The sequence below is a fragment of the Somniosus microcephalus genome, chromosome 8 (genome assembly GCF_052327205.1).
Source record: "Somniosus microcephalus isolate GS21.2 chromosome 8, FLI_Smic_1.0, whole genome shotgun sequence".
NCBI lineage: Eukaryota > Metazoa > Chordata > Chondrichthyes > Squaliformes > Somniosidae > Somniosus > Somniosus microcephalus.
Window position 1 is genome coordinate 272,643,547 of NC_140994.1, and position 17,409 is coordinate 272,660,955.

The 17,409-nt window shown below is 47.7% G+C and overlaps 1 protein-coding gene across 2 annotated transcripts in view; it reads right to left on the reverse strand.

Moving 5' to 3' along the window:
- Nucleotides 1-1,958: 1,958 nt before the first annotated feature.
- The window catches only part of LOC147114407 (15-hydroxyprostaglandin dehydrogenase [NAD(+)]-like), a 131,424-nt gene continuing 115,973 nt past the window's right edge, over nt 1,959-17,409 (reverse strand). The window contains exon 7 of one of the 2 annotated variants that reach the window (XM_085996083.1): nt 1,959-4,340. In XM_085996083.1, coding sequence (XP_085852209.1) covers nt 4,047-4,340 — 294 coding nt within the window. In that variant the 3' untranslated portion in view covers nt 1,959-4,046. Of the gene's footprint in view, nt 4,341-14,638; nt 16,125-17,409 lie in introns of those variants that run through there. The other variant, XM_085996084.1, reaches the window with a different exon arrangement.

The following is a 17,409-nucleotide window of genomic DNA, read 5'->3' on the forward strand; positions in this document are numbered from 1 at the left end:
ACTTTTCGGCATTTGGGCGATTTAAAATGGCGCCTCCCGCGCTTTTGCTTCTTCCCCAATGGAATAAAATGGCGCCTCCCGCGCTTTTGCTTCTTCCCCAATGGGATAAAATGGCACCTCCCGCGCTTTTGCTTCTTCCCCTTACTGCCACGCTGCTCCTAGCGTTCTACGGGGTAATGGCGGCGACCCGCAGCTTCGGCGCATCTCGCTTTCCTTCCCCCCCGTTTAGTTTCTCTCCGCTGTCCTGTTCTCGAGCACCGACCGTGCCCTGTGCGCTCCACCCTCTCTCTCTTGTTTTCTTTTCCCGGCGACGCTGCGCGGCCCGATTTGTAGAGCCGCTCGATCGAGCTTGAGCCCGTCGCAGTCCGGAAGGGTCAGCGCACTACCTGCTACCAGCACGATTCGCTGGAACCACAGTCTCTCCCGCAATTCTCCAAACACCGATGGATTCTTTGGGCGGTTGCCCTCGGTCGACGCCCATTGCTCAGACTACGACCTTCCAGGACCTTCCTTTCAGGCGAGATCCCCATGAGATGATGCCACACGGCAGGTGAGTTCGAACTTACTCGTCGCCACTGTAAAGTCCGCGCCTCAATAATACACGGACTTCGGGAGAACAGTTTAAAAGGTACTTTACTGAACAAGAGGCAACTTGAAACTGAAACTACAGAAGCCTGCTAGGGCCTTTTATACAGGGGTGGTCACTGCCGGTACTGCAGTCTAAGACCAGTTATTCCCTTAAAGCTACATACACAACAGAGAGGGCCAGGAATGGCCAGACAGAGGAGGGCCAACAGACGTCGCCACACCAGACCTTACGCTGCCAGCGTATTCAGGCAGTAGTTCTCTTACCTCAACATGTCGGAGGAGCAGTGTCTTAGGAGGCTGCGATTCAGAAAGGAGGTGGTGACTGAGCTGTGCCACCTGCTTCAGACAGATCTTCAGCCACAGATAAGGTGCAGGACCTCTCTGTCGGTGGCGGTCAAGATTACAGTAACACTGAATTTCTATGCGACCAGTTCCTTTCAGGTAGCAACTGGGGACATTGCCAACATCTCCCAGTTTGCGGTGCATAGCTGCATCCAGCAAGTAACAGATGCCCTGTTTAAAAGGCGGTGGCAGTACATCTCCTTCACTGTGACACCGGAGAAGCAGCGGGAGCGCGCAGAGGGCTTCACGGCAATAGCGGACTTCCCCATGGTGCAGGGCACCATTGACTGCACGCACGTGGCTTTGCGGGTGCCTGTTTTGAATCCTGAGGACTTCCGCAACTGCAAGGGGTTCCACTCCTTGAATGTGCAGCTGGTCTGTGACCACCGGCAGCTGATCCTCGCGGTCAATGCTCAGTTCCAAGGCAGCAGCCACGACGCATTCATCCTGCGCCAGACTTCAGTAGCAGACCTTTTTGAGGCCCCGGCTCACCCAGAAGGCTGGCTTCTCGGTGACAAGGGCTATCCTGTGTACCCATGGCTGATGACCCCGCTCCGTTTGCCCAGCACCCCTGCAGAAGAGCACTACAACGTCAGCCATCAGGCGACGAGGAACATTGTGGAGCACACAATCGGCGTGCTGAAGCAGCGGTTCCGCTGTTTGGACCATTCGGGAGGCGCCGTGCAGTACTCACCAGAGCGAGTCTCCCACTTCGTCGTTGTCTGCTGCATGCTCCATAACCTCTCCACCCTGCACACCCAGCCAATGCCAGCAGACATTGAAGGACCAGCAGAGGAGGAGGAGGAGGAGCAGGAGGAGGAGCAGGAGGAGGAGGAGGAGGAGGAGGAGGACCAAGACGGGAGGGTCCCAGAAACTGGAAGGGCCGTCCGTCAGAGGCTGATAAGGAGTCGGTTCTAGGCCCCTCTGACGGAATGCTTGGTGCCAATCGAAGACCAGGATTAGAACCATTCAGATAACCCAAAGCCTATGAAGGCCAGTATGAATGTAAATAGCAGACATGGCCAATGTCAATAAAATAATTTGTTTATTTTGAAAAATGTGCTTCCTTCCAACATGGCAAAGCAGTGGCACCAGAAAGCTTAACTAACAAACCTTGAAAAATTTTGGACTTGCTTTTTCTTCAATTTTAATCATCGCTGTCATGCCTTTTAGTGTTGAGTCCTTGCTGGAACACTTCTTTCGCATCAGTTAGGATCTTTGACAGTCGCCCAGGTGTGACGTCGTCATCCTTTTTGTCAGCCACAGTCAGTGCCTGTATGGAATGCCAATCCAGTTGTATTTTCCAGATCCATTCACGTCCCAGTAATGGTGGTCCTCCATCTTGCAACACATACAGGTCTAGTTTTGGTGTTTCCTTACCGTTATATATAATGGTCACCCTTGTTTTTCCTTTGGGGTAGACTTTTTGCCCCGTGTACATCTTCAAAATAATTTTTGTGTCTCTCAAGGGTATGTGTGAGAATAGCCGCTCGTAGTCCCGTCGGTTTATGACTGTTAGGGCTGATCCTGTGTCCAATTCCATCTTTACCTGGACTCCTGCTATCTTGAGAGTGACCCAAATCGTTCGGTGATCCTCCGTTATGATCACATTATGTAGTTTCAGACAACTCAGTTCCCTGCTTTCGGAGTCGTTATCACTCTTTTGTTCGTCTCAACTATTCTCTGTTATCTTATGTACCTTCTTGTACTTTCCTTTGGTCGGTTTCTTATTGCTGGTTTTCTTTCCTGACCTGCAGACTCGTGCTATGTGTCCTACTTTTACACACTGTCTGCACACTTTGTCTTTGAACCAGCAATCATTCTGGTCGTGTGTTGCTCTGCCGCAGCGATAGCACTTCTCTGTTCCATATGACATTTCGTTTGTGCCATATTCTTGCGGTCTCTGTTGTATCTCTGCAGCGCCCCGTGCTGCTGCTTCATATGATACCGCAATGCTGAAAGCCTTTTCCAGCGTAAGGTCCTTTTCAGATAAAAGCCGTTTCTGGGTTTCTTCACTTTGAAGCCCACACACAAACTTGTCCGTTAATGTATCTGCCAGTCCCACTCCAAACTGGCAGTGTTTCGATAGTTTGCGCAGTTCTGTTAAATAATCAGCATTGCTTTCATCCTTATGCTGGTTCCGTTTGTGAACTTGAATCTTTCTGCTATCAGCAGCGGTGTGGAGTTTAAATGTTCCTTTAGTTTCATTACTATGTCTTCAAAACTCTTTTCCATTGGCTTCGTTGGGGTTGCTAGATTTCGTAATAAACCATACATCTTTGCACCCATTAAATTTAACAATACCGACACTTTCTTGTCACCTGACACCCCATTTGCCTTGCAGTACACCTCTATTCGTTCGACATATGTAGTCCAATCTTCGACTTCATTGTCAAATGCAGTGATACTGCCACTCTTCGGCATTTTGGGTGTGGTTTAAAATGGCGTCTCCCAATGGCTTAAAATGGCGTCTCCCGCGCTTTCCTTCCTCCCCCGCTGCTGCCGACGCTGCTCCCGGCAGTTCTCGTGGCAATGGCGGCGCCCTGTAGGTTTCACGCGCTTCTCCTGCGCTGCTGCCAACGCTGCTCTCGGCGGTCCTTGTGGCAATGGCGGCGCCTTGCAGGTTTCTGCGCATCTCTCTCTCCCTCTCTCTGACGCTGCTCAGCTCCTGAACACCGGCTGCGCCCTGTGCGCTCTGCCCTCTCTCCCCCATCGACGCTGCTCGGCTCTTTGCTGTGCCGCTCAGTCGGGCTCTAGCCCGCCGCTGTCCGGGAAGGGTCTGCGCACTACCTGTTGCCAGCCCGTTTCGCTGGACCACCTCGACTGGAAAGCCAAGCCTGGCTCTCGACAGCCTCCCCCGCAATTCTCGAGTCTCTGCTAGATGACTGGGCGGTTGCCCGTGGTCGACATCGAGTCTCTGGCCTTGACCTCCAATCCACTGATCTCCAGGAATGAATCCCCGGGAGGTGATGCAGAGTTGCAGGTAGGTTCTAACCTGCCTCGTCGCCAATGTAGTGTCCGTGTATAATAAGACACAAACTGCGGAGAATGGTACAACAGGTGTTTACTCAACGTGGCTCACACTGCAACTGATCTGTACAGATTACTACTCAGGGCTATATACAGGTGTGGTCACTGCCGGTACTGCAGTATACATGAGCTGTAAAAGATAGTTCCCCACTTAAAGGTATATACATTACAGGGGGAACAAGTGGAAGGAAGCAGTTCAAAGAGGTGATGACCTCACCATCGCTGTGCACAATGGGGTCGGCAGCTCCAGTGGTGACAGGACCACTCATCCGGCCTCCAACAATCTGGTGGACTCTTTCCTCCAGGTCCGTCAGTGTCTGTAGCTGAGGAGGGCCTCCTCCGGTACGAATCTGTTCCCTCCGGTTCCTGGCCAGCTTGGCCTGCAGGAGAAAGGACGGGATGTGATGAAACATGCTGCCCTGAGTTGTCATCTCATGCCCCCCATGGTGGAACAGCCCTTACAGTATGCCCTGAGTGGTCATCTCATGCCCCCCATGGTGGAACAGCCCTTACAGTATGCCCTGAGTGGTCATCTCATGCCCCCCATGGTGGAACAGCCCTTACAGTATGCCCTGAGTTGAATGTGCATGTGTGTTCCCAGAAAGGGACATGGGTGCTGGCTGACAGATGGCCATTGGGGCATCGCGCACCCTCTGGCCATAAAGTCAGGTGCAGATGGAGGGATGAAGAAGATTGCCAAAAAGCCACTCACTCTAACGACCCGAGTGAGATCGTTGAACTTCTTCCTGCATTGCACTGGAGTCCTGGGCGCCATGCTGCTGGATTTGACTATTTGCGAAACTTCCCTCCAAGCTCTGCGGTACTCGTTCTGATGAGGCCTCCTGCCATTGTCAGGGTACAGCACTGCTCGCCGGCGCTCCACTGCACCAACCAAAGCATCCAATGCCCCATCGGTAAAGCGCTCCGCTCTCTGCCTCACCCTCTCCATCTGGTCAAAGTTTGTAACGCCACAGAATGAACAGCGCCAATTTTGAGGCCTCCAGGGCGATGAGTGTGGCTGCTGATCATAAATGACCCACCCCTTTAAGAGCTGGCTGGCGCCAGCATGTCTCGTGGTCATCGATTATTGACAGCACCTGCGCTGCGCCCGGCCACCCAGATAGTGAGTAGCGCCGCCAGGTTAGCGCCTTAGGAGTCCCGTGCAGTGCCTGATTTTACGCCGCAATCACCTTTAGGGACGATGCAACCCAATATCGCTTGAGGTGGCGATAAGTTGCGCCTGGCGATAGATTTTGTGCAACCCCAATTCTAGCGCCCCAAGCGGGGCTACACCCAATTTCACCCCCTTTGTGTCTTAATGCGAGGAACATTCGTAATAAGGTGGATGAATTAGCTGCGCAAATAGAGGTAAACAATTATGATTTGATTGGGATTACGGAAACATGGCTCCAGGGTGGCCAAGGCTGGGAACTCAACATCCAGGGGTATTCAATATTCAGGAAAGATAGGCAAAAAGGAAAGGGAGGTGGGGTAGCATTGCTGGTTAAAGAAGGGATTAACACAATTGTAAGGAAGGATATTAGCTCTGATGATGTGGAATCTGTATGGGTAGAACTGAGAAATACCAAGGGGCAGAAAACGTTAGTGGGAGTGGTATATAGAACTCCAAACAGTAATGCGGAGGTTGGGGATGGCATTATAAGGGAAATTAGAGAAGCGTGCAATAAGGGCACAGCAGTCATCATGGGTGACTTTAATCTACATATAAATTGGGCTAACCAAACTAGCAACAATACTGTGGAGGAGGAATTCCTGGAGTGTTTTCGGGATGGTTTCCTGGACCAATATGTCGAGGAACCAACCAGAGATCAAGCCATCTTAGACTGGGTATTATGTAACGAGAAAGGATTAATTAGCAATCTTGTTGTACGAGGCCCTTTGGGTCGGAGCGATCATAATATGATAGAATTCTTCATTAAGATGGAGAATGAAGTTGTTGACTCAGAGACTAGGGTCCTGAATTTAAATGAAGGAAACTACGATGGTCTGAGGCACGAGGTGGGTAGGATTGATTGGGGAATGTCACTCAAAGGGTTGACGGTGGATAGGCAATGGCAAACATTCAAAGACCACATGGATGAACTACAGAATTTGTTCATCCCAGTTTGGCACAAAAATAAAACAAAAAAGGTGACTCAACCGTGGCTAACAAGGGAAATAGAATATGAGAGTAAGCTTGCAGGGAACATAAAAACTGACTGTAAAAGCTTTTATAGATATGTGAAGAGAAAAAGATTGGTGAAGTCAAGCGTAGGTCCCTTGCAGTCAGAATCAGGGGAATTTATAATGGGGAACAAAGAAATGGCTGACCAATTAAATACATATTTTGGTTCTGTCTTCACAAAGGAGGACACAAATAACCTCTCAGAGATGTCGGGGAACATAGGGTCTGATGAAAGGGAGGAACTGAAATAAATCAATATTTGTAGGGAAATGGTGTTAAGGAAATTGATGGGATTGAAGGCCGATAAATCCCCAGGGCCTGATAATCTACATCCTAGGGTACTTAAGGAAGTGGCCCTAGAAATAGTAGATGCACTGCTGATCATCTTCCAACATTCAATGGAATCTGGAACAGTACCCATGGATTGGAGGGTGTAATGATCAGTAACCTGTCATTCTGGAATGGTACACTAGGTGGTGCTGTATATATATAAGAGTGGGCTACCCACAATGCACCAGGCTACCCACAAGGCAGCAGTCAAGATGGATGCCTCTGCAGATACTGTACCTAGTCCACATGTGCTCAATAAAGTGTCTAGCAAAAGCTAGCTGTTCTTAACAAAAACGACTAGTTATTAATGAACATAAGGAAATGGCAGATCAACTAAATGCATACTTTGGGTCAGTCTTTACGAAGGAAGACACAAAAAACCTCCCTGGGATATCGGGAAAAATAGGGACATTGGCAAAGGAGGAACTGACGCAAATCAATATCTCTAAGGATATGGTGTTAAGGAAGCTAAAGGGATTGAAGGTGGACAAATCCCCAGGGCCTGATAACATGCATCCTAGGGTACTGAAGGAGGTGGCCCTAGAGATAGCGGATGCACTAAGGATGATTTTTCAGAATTCATTAGACTCGGGAACAGTGCCGATGGATTGGAGGGTAGCTAACGTTACCCCACTATTCAAAAAGGGGGGTAGGGAAAAAGCAGGTAATTACAGACCTGTAAGCCTTACATCAGTTGTGGGCAAAATGCTGGAGTCCATCATTAAGGATGAAATAGCGGAGCACTTAGCAAATGGGGACAGGATAGGACAGAGTCAACATGGATTTACAAAGGGTAAATCGTGCTTGACTAATCTATTGGAATTTTTTGAGGGAGTAACTGGTAGAATAGATGGGGGCGAGCCAGTAGATGTGGTGTACCTGGACTTCCAAAAGGCCTTCGATAAGGTCTCACATAAAAGATTAGCATGGAAAATTGAGGCTCATGGGATAAAGGGGAAAGTTTTGGCGTGGATAGGGAACTGGCTGTCAGATAGAAAACAGAGAGTTGGAATAAACGGCTCATTTTCTGAATGGCAGGCAGTAACAAGTGGGGTACCACAGGGATCTGTCCTGGGCCCCCAGCTGTTCACAATTTACATTAATGACCTGGATCAGGGAGTCGGATGCAGCATTTCCAAATTTGCAGACGACACTAAACTAGGAGGGGGGGTGGGCTCAGAGGAAGAGACCAGGAAGCTCCAGAGCGATTTGGACAGACTGGGCGATTGGGCGGATAAATGGCAGATGCACTATAATGTGGACAAGTGCGAAGTTATCCACCTTGGGTGCAGGAACGGGAGGGCAAATTATTATTTAAATGGCAATAGATTGGGAGAGGGGGAAGTACAGAGAGACCTGGGTGTTCTTGTACACCAGTCACTGAAGGCGAGCATGCAGGTGCAACAGGCGGTCAAGAAGGCAAACGGTATGCTGGCCTTCATAGCAAAAGGGTTAGAATACAGGAACAGGGATACCTTGCTGCAGCTGTACAGGGCACTGGTGAGACCACACCTCGAGTACTGTGTACAGTTTTGGTCGCCTCATCTGAGGAAGGATGTTCTTGCCATGGAGGGGGTGCAGCGGCGATTCACCAGGCTGATACCAGGAATGGCGGGAATGACCTATGAGGAGAGACTATGTAGTTTAGGGATGTACACACTGGAGTTTAGAAGATTGAGAGGGGACCTCATAGAAGTGTATAAAATTCTGACAGGTCTAGACAGACTGGATGCAGAAGGAATGCTTCCCTTGGCGGGTGAGAACAGAACTAGAGGACATAATTTAAGGATAAGGGCTAAACCATTTAGGACAGAGATGAGGGGGAATTTCTTCACTCAGAGAGTGGTGAACCTGTGGAACTCATTGCCACAGAGGGCAGTGTACGCCAGCTCATTAAATATATTTAAGAGGGAATTAGATATATTTCTACGGGCAAAAGGGGTTAAGGGTTATGGAGAGAAGGCGGGGACGGGATACTGAATTAAAGGATCAGCCATGATCTCATCGAATGGCGGAGCAGGCACGAAGGGCCGAATGGCCTACTCCTGCTCCTATCTTCTATGTATCTATGTATCTATGTAACATGGTATCAGGATTGGTAAAATCTGCTGAATATGGTGCAACACGACATGGAGAATTTGAAGCCATCAGAGCATTTGATACTCACAGGAAATATCTACTACAATTGGCAGACTTTTAAACAACAATTCGAACTCTACATTGCTGCCATCGGGTACGGTACGAAGCCAGACGCAAGGAAAATAGCATTGCTGCTCACGGTTGCAGGCCCACAGGTGATAGAGGTATTTAATACATTTGTGTTTAATCCAGAGGAGAACAGAGAAAAATTAGACGATGTGATAAAGAAGTTTGATACACATTGTTCTCCCAAAAAGAATGAAACCTATGAGAGGTACCTCTTCCGTTCTCGGACACAGCAGCAAAATGAGACTTTTGATAGCTTTATGACTGATCTGAAACTGAAAGCACAGACATGTAATTTCTCTGAGCTGAAAGCATCCATGATTCGTGACCAGATCGTGTTTGGTAATCATGATAAAAAAGTCAGGGAACGTCTGTTGAGAGAAACTGAACTAACATTGGAAATTGCTGTGAAAATATGCCAAGCCAGCGAGCTAGCTCAAAAGCACGCGAAGACTTTCAGTGAAATCAATAATGATGTGATTGTAATGAGTGATAATGCTGCTGTCGGTGCTGTGTCCTACAAGGGGAAGAAACGTGGGCAGAACAGAAATGAAAAGCAATCAGGGAATTAAATTTTTAATTGTAAATGCTGTGGTTACAAACATCAGTTAAGACAATGCCCAGCGTTTGGAAAAATGTGCACAAAGTGTAATGGAAAGAATCACTTTGCCAAACAATGCTTTTCAAAAGTAAAAACAAAGAAAGGGCAACGAGTTAATGTGATTGAGGACACTGATTTAAGTGAGACATTTTTTGTAGGAATGGTGTCATGTGACAATGTCAAAAATGATACAGAAAATGTGCAGCCCTCAGATATGGACAATGCTGAACATAAAATTAATGCAATAAAAGAGGACAAATGGATGATCCCACTGCAGGTAAATGGAGCATTAGTTACATTGAAACTAGACACTGGGGCAAAAGCAAACTTAATCAGTATGAGTGACATTAAAAATATGGAAGAAAAGCCCAAAATACAGAAAAAGTCAGTACTACTGAAGGACTATAATGGACAGAAAATAGATAGCTTAGGTGTATGCAGACTTAAAGTGACAGTCAAAGACAAAGTGCATCATCTCATGTTTTCTGTTGTGGCTGAAGGACTTGATTCACTACTAGGTGACAAAGCTTGTGAAGACTTAGAACTGGTCAAGAGAGTCTACTGTATAAACTGTGCCATAAGCAGACCAGATGACTCAGTGGATTCTGTAGTGAGTAATTTCCAGGATGTGTTCAAAGGATTTGGAGTTCTACCATTCACATACAAGATCCAGCTAAAGGAGGATGCTCAGCCAGTGGTACATGCTCCACGAAGAGTTCCAGCCCCCCTGCGTGACCGGCTCAAGAATGAACTGGACAGAATGACCACACTAGGAGTCATCAGGAAAGTCGAAGAGCCAACAGACTGGGTTAACTCCATGGTATGTGTAAAGAAAAAGAACAATGATCTAAGAATATGCATGGATCCAAAGGGCTTAAATGCAAACATAAAACGTGAACACTACCAGATTCCCAAGCGAGAAGAAATCACCAGTGAAATGTCAGGTGCCAGATACTTTACAAAGCTCGATGCCTCACAAGGATTTTGGCAACTAAAACTGGATGAAGAGAGCACCAAATACTGTACCTTCAACACACCATTTGGCAGGTATTGTTTCCTCAGAATGCCTTTCGGGATAATATCTGCATCTGAAATCTTTCATAGAGCGATGGAACACATAATTGAAGGTCTGGAAGGAGTTCGGGTCTATGTTGATGACATCATCATCTGGGGCTCCACACTGAAAGAACACAATGAGAGACTGACTAAAGTGCTACAGAGCATATGCCGGAATGGACTGAAGCTCAACAAAGCCAAGTGTCAGTTTGGCATCCAAGAAGTCACTTTCCTAGGAGATATTCTATCTGGTAAAGGAATAGAGCCAGATATGGAAAAAGTAAACGCCATACTCAACATGCCCCAACCCACTGACAAAAATGGAGTACTACACATCATGGGGATGATAAACTTCATTGGAAAGTTCATTCCTAACTTGTCAGCCAAGACAACCTGTCTGCGAGACCTGTTACATAAAACAAATGAGTTCGCATGGACAGAAAGACATGAACAAGAGTGGATGAACCTCAAAACAGTGCTGACAACCACACCTGTACTCACTTTCTTTGACCCGACAAAGAGAATCAAAGTGTCAACGGATGCATCAAAAGATGGCCTAGGCGCGGTCTTGCTACAAGCAGAGGGTGAAGATTGGAAGCTTGTTGCCTATGCCTCCAGGTCCATGACTGATACTGAGTGTCGATACACCCAGATTGAAAAGGAATGTCTAGGCTTGGTAGTTGGACTAGAAAAGTTTCATGGCTACATATATGGACTTCCCACCTTCACAGTTGAGACAGACCACAGCCCACTGGTTGCCATCATAAAAAAGAACCTGAATGAGATGTCTCCAAGGATTCAACGACTCATGATGAAGCTGCAAAGATATGACTTTGAATTGATCTACACACCAGGCAAATACATAGTGTTAGCAGATGCACTATCCCGAGCACCCACAATGAGTCATGTGAGCTCTACTGAAGAAGACGTGGATGTTCATGTGAGTATGGTCACTGCTGCGCTGCCCGTGTCGGACACAAAACCAAAGCAAATAGCAGAAGACACAGTAAAAGATACAGTATTACAAATAGTAATAGAGAACATTCATCATGGTTGGCCAAAAGGTTCCTGTCCAAAATATTTTCACATAAGGTCAGAATTGAGTGTCGCAAGTGGACTATTACTAAGACAGAACAGAATAGTCATTCCACAGGCTCTACGTCAAGACATGCTCAAAAGGATTCATGAGGGACACCTCGGAATTGAAAAATGCAAAAGGAGAGCAAGAGACACTGTTTATTGGCCTGGCATAAATAAGGACATTGAGAGCATGATAGGCAAATGTGAGACATGTCAGAAACACCAAAACAAACAAGCAAAGGAACCAATGATAATAGCTGACATACCAACAGCACCATGGCAAAAGGTTGGTATGGACTTTTTCATTTAAATGGTAAAGACTATCTAATAGTGATTGACTACTATTCTAACTATCCTGAGATGGCGCTGCTCTCAAGCACCACAGCAAGCAGTGTCATAGTGCATGTGAAATCCATCTTCGCCAGACATGGAATTCCCAGGATTGCCGTTAGCGACAATGGTCCGTGCTTCAACTGTAAGGAGTGGCAACAGTTTGCAGCACATTATGACTTTCAACACATCACATCCAGTCCTTTGTATGCTCAGTCGAATGGTAAGGCAGAGAAAGGTGTTCAAGTTCTCAAGCAGCTACTGAAGAAAGCGACAGAAAGCAAGCCTGATCCTTATCTTGCCCTGCTGAGCTACCGAGCCTCGCCTTTAGACTCTGGTTCTTCACCTGCTGAACTCCTAATGGGTCACAAGTTGCGTACCACGCTACCCTGCTGTGCAAAAGAAAAGCAAAGTAAGGAACTGAGACAGAGACTTCAACTGTTAAAGCTGAAACAGAAATCATACTATGACAAGTCATCCAAAACTCTGAAACCATTGGCAAGGGATGATGTTGTCAGGATTGAAGATCCAGATGCATGGAACAGGAAAGCTACAGTTCTTGAGGAAGTAGGACCAAGGTCATACACTCTTAGAACTGAGGAAGGACAGATTCTCAGGAGGAACCGCCGTTCCCTCCTAAAAACACAAGAGACTATTGAAGAGCAAATCAATGACAATGCTGCAACTGAATCTTGTCACTCACCACCAGAACAATCTCACACAAATACACATACAGGCTCTCATGAAAACACATCAGAGTTACCTGTGCTGAGAAGATCCACACGTGAAGTAAAAAAGCCTGATAGACTTAATCTTTGAGTACAAAGAAAACTACATTGAAAATGTATTGACTGTTGAAGATGTTTATGTTGTTATGATTGATTGATATTGATCGATACTGATTTTGTTTAACCTCAAAGGGGGATGTAATGATCAGTAACCTGTCATTCTGGAATGGTACACTAGGTGGTGCTGTATGTATATAAGAGTGGGCTACCCATGATGCACCAGGCTACCCACAAGGCAGCAGTCAAGATAGATGCCTCTACAGATACTGTACCTAGTCCACATGTGCTCAATAAAGTGTCTAGCAAAAGCTAGCTGTTCTTAATAAAAATGACTATTTATTAATGAACATAACAGAGGGTAGCTAATGTTACCCCACTATTCAAAAAAGGTGGTAGAGAGAAAACGGGGAATTACAGACCGGTAAGCCTGACATCGGTAGTGGGGAAAATGCTAGAGTCCATTATAAAAGATGTAATAGCAGAGCACTTGGAAAACAGTGACAGGATCGGACAAAGTCAACATGGATTTAAAAAAGATAAATTGTGTTTGACTAATCTACTGGAATTTTTTGAGGATGTAACTGGTAAAATAGATAAGGGAGAACCAGTGGATGTGGTGTATTTGGACTTTTAGAAGGCTTTCGATAATGTCCCGCATAAGAGATTAGCGTGTAAAGTTAAGGCACATGGGATTGGGGGCAAGGTATTGACTTGGATAGAGAACTGGTTGGCAGACAGAAAGCAAAGAGTTGGAATAAACGGGTCTTTTTCCGAGTGGCAGGCAGTGACTAGTGGGGTACCGCAGGGATCGGTCATTGGACCCCAGCTATTCACAATATATATTAATGATCTAGACAAGGGAACTAGATGTAATATCTCCAAATTTGCAGATGACACAAAGCTGGGTGGGCGTGTGTGCTGTGAGGAGGATGCTGAGAAGCTCCAGGATGATTTGGCCAGGTTGGGTGATTGAGCAGAAGCATGGCAGATGCAATATAATGTGGATAAATGTGAGGTTATCCACTTTGGTAGCAAAAACAGGAAGGCAGATTATTATCTGAATGGCAATAGATTGGGAGAAGGGGAAGTGCAACAAGACCTGGGTGTCCTTGTGCACCAGTCGCTGAAGGTAAGCATGCAGGTGCAGCAGGCGGTTAAGAAGGCAAATGGAATGTTGGCCTTCGTAGCGAGAGGGTTTGAGTATAGGAACAAGGATGTCTTGCTGCAGTTGTACAGGGCCTTGGTGAGACCACATCTTGAGTATTGTGTGCAGTTTTGGTCGCCTTATCTGAGGAAGGATGTTCTTGCCATGGAAGGAGTTCAGCGAAGATTCACCAGACTGATACCTGGGATGGCAAGAATGATGTATGAGGAGAGATTTGGTCGATTGGGCTTATACTCGCTGGAGTTTAGAAGAATGAGAGGGGATCTCATTGAAACTTATAAAATTCTGACAGGACTGGACAGACTAGATGCAGGAAGGATGTTCCCGATGGTCAGGGAGTCCAGAACCAGGGGTCACAGTCTAAGGATAAGGGGTAGGCCATTTAGGGCAGAAATGAGGAGGAATTTCTTCACCTTGAGAGTGGTGAAGCTGTGGAATTCTCTACCACAGAAGGCAGTAGAGGCCAATTCATTAAATATATTCAAGAAGGAGTTTGATATATTTCTTAAGGCTAAAGGGATCAAGGGGTATGGGGAGAAAGCAGGGACAGGGTACGGAATTTGGATGATCAGCCATGATCGCATTGAATGGCAGAGCAGGCTCGAGGGGCCGAATGGCCTACTCCTGCTCCTATCTTCTATGTTTCTAGGATGTGCATTCCACGGGTGTGGGCTGCCCTGCCATACCTCGAATTAACAGACTATTTACTAACCTAGCTGGAATAAACTTAAAACTTTAAGAAAGCCAAGTATAAGCACTTACCAGATACTCACCAATCAGCTCCCTCCCCTTGTGCCAACGTCACTTTTTGACTTCTATCGTCACTCTTTCAAAATTCTGCCGGTGCTGAGTCAGTACCGCTGCCGCCGCCTCGCCGCTCCACCTAGGTCCGCTCTGCCGCCGCCGCCGCTGCCTTTTATAAAATGAGTACACCGATATCTGAGAATACCTTCTTTATTTTCAATATGTTTAGTCAGAAACATCAATCAGCACTTGAGAGAGAGAGGGGAGAGGGCGGGTAAGAGAGGAGTTAATCTTTTGTCAAAGGGTCCACAGCTGAAACACTAACCCTGCTCTCCTTCCACAGATACTTTTTGGACCCTAAGGGAATCGAGGGAGATGGGATTGTGGGTGAAGATGAAGTTGAGGGAGAAGGTTCGCCATGATTTTATTGAACAGTGGAGCAGGTTCGAGGGGCTAATACAACAAACAATGGGAAGGGGCATAAAGAAACTAAAGAGGCTTGAGTAGCCGAGGCAGCGGGAAGCAGGTCAGGGAAGCGGCTAAAGTCTGAAATTGAAACAGGCTGACTGTCCGATGATAAGAACATCAGCTACAGCGAGAACTGAGACTCCTGCACTGGTGATGGTGGGTGCTCACCACAAGCATCAACCCTCTGGGGAGTTCTGGGTGTCGGTGCTCTGGGTGTCGGACTCTGGGTGTCGGTGCTCTGGGTGTCGGTGCTCTGGGTGTCGGACTCTGGGTGTCGGTGCTCTGGGTGTCGGTGCTCTGGGTGTCGGACTCTGGGTGTCGGTGCTCTGGGTGTCGGTGCTCTGGGTGTCGGTGCTCTGGGTGTCGTGCTCTGGGTGTCGTGCTCTGGGTGTCGGTGCTCTGGGTGTCGGTGCTCTGAGTGTCGGAATCTGGGTGTCGGTGCTCTGGGTGTCGGTGCTCTGGGTGTCGGTGCTCTGGGTGTCGGTGCTCTGGGTGTCGGTGCTCTGGGTGTCGTGCTCTGGGTGTCGGTGCTCTGGGTGTCGGTGCTCTGGGTGTCGGTGCTCTGAGTGTCGGAATCTGGGTGTCGGTGCTCTGGGTGTCGGTGCTCTGGGTGTCGGTGCTCCGGGTGTCGGTGCTCCGGGTGTCGGTGCTCCGGGTGTCGGTGCTCTGGGTGTCGGAATCTGGGTGTCGGTGTTCTGGGTGTCGGTGCTCTGGATGTCTGCGCTCTGAGTGTCGGTGCTCTGGGTGTCTGCGCTCTGGGTGTTGGTGCTCTGGGTGTCTGCGCTCTGGGTGTCGGTGCTCTGGGTGTCTGCGCTCTGGGTGTCGGTGCTCTGGGTGTCGGAATCTGGGTGTCAGTGCTCCGGGTGTCAGTGCTCTGGGTGTCGGTGCTCTGGGTGCCGGAATATGGGTGTCAGTGCTCTGGGTGTCGGCGCTCTGGGTGTCGGTGCTCTGGGTGTCGGTGCTCCTGGTATCGGTGCTCTGGGTGTCGGTGCTCTGGGTGTCGGTGCTCTGGGTGTCGATGCTCTGAGTGTCGGTGCTCCGGGTGTCGGTGCTCTGGGTGTTGGGGTGGAGGCTGCGTATAGTCTGGGTTACAGGTGGCTCTTGGGGTATCTCTGGTAGTCAATTCCTTTTTGCTTTGTTACTCTCATAACCTCTCCGTTCTTAGACTCATCGGTAACAAGCTGCAAGAATCCCTCAGCAACCAGTGATGGGCTGCAAAAAAAGAGAAACAAGATTATTTTACATTTCAGTAAATCACAGGTTGGAATAAGCCCCTGTTCTAGAATCGTAGAACCATACAGCACAGAAGGAGGCCATTCAGCCCATCATGCCTGTGCTGGCTGTTTGAAAGAGCTGTCCAATTAATCCCACTCCCCTGGACCTCTCTCTCCTCCTGTAGAACATAGGAACATAAGAAATAGGAGCAGGAGTCGGCCATTTGGCCCTTCGAGCCTGCTCCGTCAATTAAGAAGATCATGGCTGATCTTCTACTTCATCTCTACTTTCCTGCACTATCCCCAAATCCCTTGATTCCCTTAATATTCAAAAATCAATTGATCTCTGTCTTGAATATACTCAAGGACTGAGCCTCCACAGCCCTCTGGGGTAGAGAATTCCAAAGATTCACCACCCTCTGTGTGAAGAAATTTCTCCTCATCTCAGTCCTAAATGGCTGACCCCTTATTCTGAGACTGTGACCCCTGGTTCTAGACTCCCCAGCCAGGGGAAACATCCGCCCTGCATCTACCCTGTCAAGCCCTGTAAGAATTTTGTATGCTTCAATGAGATCACCTCCCATTCTTCTAAACTCTAGAGAATATAGGCCTAGCCTACTCAATCTGTCCTCATAGGACAATCCCCCCATCCCAGGAACCAGTCTGGTGAACCTTTGTTGCACTCCCTCTATGGCAAGTATGCCCTTCTTTAGGTAAGGAGACCAAAACTGTACACAATACTCCAGGTGTGGTCTCACCAGGGGTCTATATAATTGCAGTAAGACGTCTTTACGCTTATACTCAAACCCTCTTGTAATAAAGGCCAACATATCATTTGCTTTCCTAATTGCTTGCTGTACCTGAATGTTAACTTTCAGTGATTCTTGTGCATGGACACCCAGGTCCCTCTGAACACCAACATTTCCCAATCTCTCACCAACAACTTGTATTTATATAGCACCTTTAGTGTAGTAAAATGTCCCAAGGTGCTTCACAGGAGCATTATAAGACAAAAAATTTGACACCGAGCCACATAAGCAGAAATTAGGGCAGGTGACCAAACGCTTGGTCAAAGAGGTCGGTTTTAAGGAGCGTCTTAAAGGAGGAGAGAGAGGCGGAGAGGTTTAGGCAGGGAATTCCAGAGCTTAGGGCCCAGGCAACAGGAGACACGGCCACCAAAGGTTGAGCGATTATAATCAGGGATGCTCAAGAGGGCAGAATTAGAGGAGCGCAGATATCTCGGGGGGGCGTTGTGGGGCTGAAGGAGGTTACAGAGATAGGGA